General features: G+C 50.2%; 1 protein-coding gene across 1 annotated transcript in view; it reads left to right on the forward strand.

The window, feature by feature from the left end:
* Positions 1-1,663, forward strand: part of MEIS2 (Meis homeobox 2) — a 173,808-nt gene that overhangs the window by 2,203 nt on the left and 169,942 nt on the right. Inside the window, exon 3 of the mRNA XM_017741632.1 lies at positions 1,365-1,565. Within this exon, the coding sequence (XP_017597121.1) occupies positions 1,365-1,565 (201 nt within the window). The remainder of the gene's footprint in view (positions 1-1,364; positions 1,566-1,663) is intronic.

Here is a 1,663-nt window from a genome sequence, read left to right on the forward strand (position 1 = left end):
CTCCGGAGGGAGACCCGCGCGGTGGCACTGCCGTGGCCGGCGATCTCGGGACGAGGGCGATCCCGGGACGAGGGCGATCCCAGCCTGACTCAGCTGAGGTGCCAGCACCCACGGGAAACGGGTGTTGGAAAACAGACCTCTTGGGGAGAGAGGATGGGTTGGAGAGAGGTAGTGTTGCCTTGTCCTTCCATTTTTCTTTATTTATTCGGATTTTTTCTCTTTTGTGTTTGGGGGAGGGGGGGGCTTTTCTTACCCGTGGGGTTTTTTTCCTTTCTTGGAAAGGCCCCACTTAGGAGTTAGAGACGTCTCTCATTGCTCTGGATTTTAGTTGGAGAAGTGTTGTTCTGGTGTTCTCCTCTGTGCCATAATACCACTCTTCCAACTTTGTAAATAAAGAGCTATTCACATCGCGGAAGGTAGTAAGAATAAAAGGGATTCACTTCTTGCAAACAGCTCTTCCCAGAGACAGAAGACATAAATACATTGGGGGCAATGAGCTGAATTCTCTATTTAAGAAAGAAAGAACATGAGGAAAAAGAAACCTATACCCAGCAAAACTCAAGCCTTCACCAGGGCTTTGCTTGGAGGGAATGACACCGTTTCCCTTCAGTGCCTTTTGGAAAAAATACTAACTGATCCTAAAAGGAGAGCTAGTAACATCTATGACAGAGTGTGGGGCCTTGATCAGACACCAAAGGGGAAAAGAAACAAATGCATGCTTACTACTTAGCACGCAGATAATTTTTTTTTTTTTTTCTGACTACACCAACTATGGGAAAATATTTCGCGAAGTGCTCCCTTCCTCCACCCCCTCCCCAGCTCACTTATCTGGACAGATGGTATTTTACTTGGGTGTGCTTCCTAAGCCAGGAAACTTCACCACATTTTTGCTAGCAGGCCCCTTGAAAAATAAAATTACGTATTAAGTAGTTTGCAGTTTGCCTAGCTGTGCTCTCGTTTTAGGTCATAGCTGGAGGGTAGGGATGGGATCTTCCAGGTTTTGCGGTATTTTAAGCTGTGGCAAAAGTGTAACATTCTCAGCTGAGCTGCTGCTTAGCACGTTCGGTGCCTTGTGCGTTTAGAGAGGTCACTTTTGTCCTCGTCGGTGAGGACTGCACGGGGGATGTGGTTCGGGCATTGCAATTTCAAAATTAAAAAAAAAAAACAAACCCAAACAAACAAAGCAACAACAGCCAGCTCACCACCAAACCCAGCATTTTTATTTCAAAATGTGGTTCTCCACGGCTCTGCCCGGAGCATTACTGCGAGACTGCAGAGTGTGGCTGTGCCCGTGTGTCCGTCTCTGTGTGTCCGTGCATTAAAAAAAAAAAAAAAACAACAAAAAAAAAACTTGTTGATTACAGCTCTTCTTTCCCCCTCTTCCCCACCCCCTCCCCTCTCTTTGTGTGCCACTGCCCGGTAGGCACCCGTTGTTCCCCCTCTTAGCTCTGGTCTTTGAGAAGTGCGAGCTGGCGACCTGCACGCCCCGGGAGCCCGGCGTGGCCGGCGGGGACGTCTGCTCCTCCGACTCCTTCAACGAGGACATCGCCGTCTTCGCTAAACAGGTCTGGCACCTTTCCCCCCGCCCGCGACCCTCACCAGCTCTCCCGCCGCCTCCTCAGCGCCTCGACCCGCACGGCCGGGTGCTGGCAGGGGCAGGCCC

Source organism: Corvus brachyrhynchos, unplaced genomic scaffold (genome assembly GCF_000691975.1).
Source record: "Corvus brachyrhynchos isolate BGI_N302 unplaced genomic scaffold, ASM69197v1 scaffold115, whole genome shotgun sequence".
NCBI classification, from domain to species: domain Eukaryota; kingdom Metazoa; phylum Chordata; class Aves; order Passeriformes; family Corvidae; genus Corvus; species Corvus brachyrhynchos.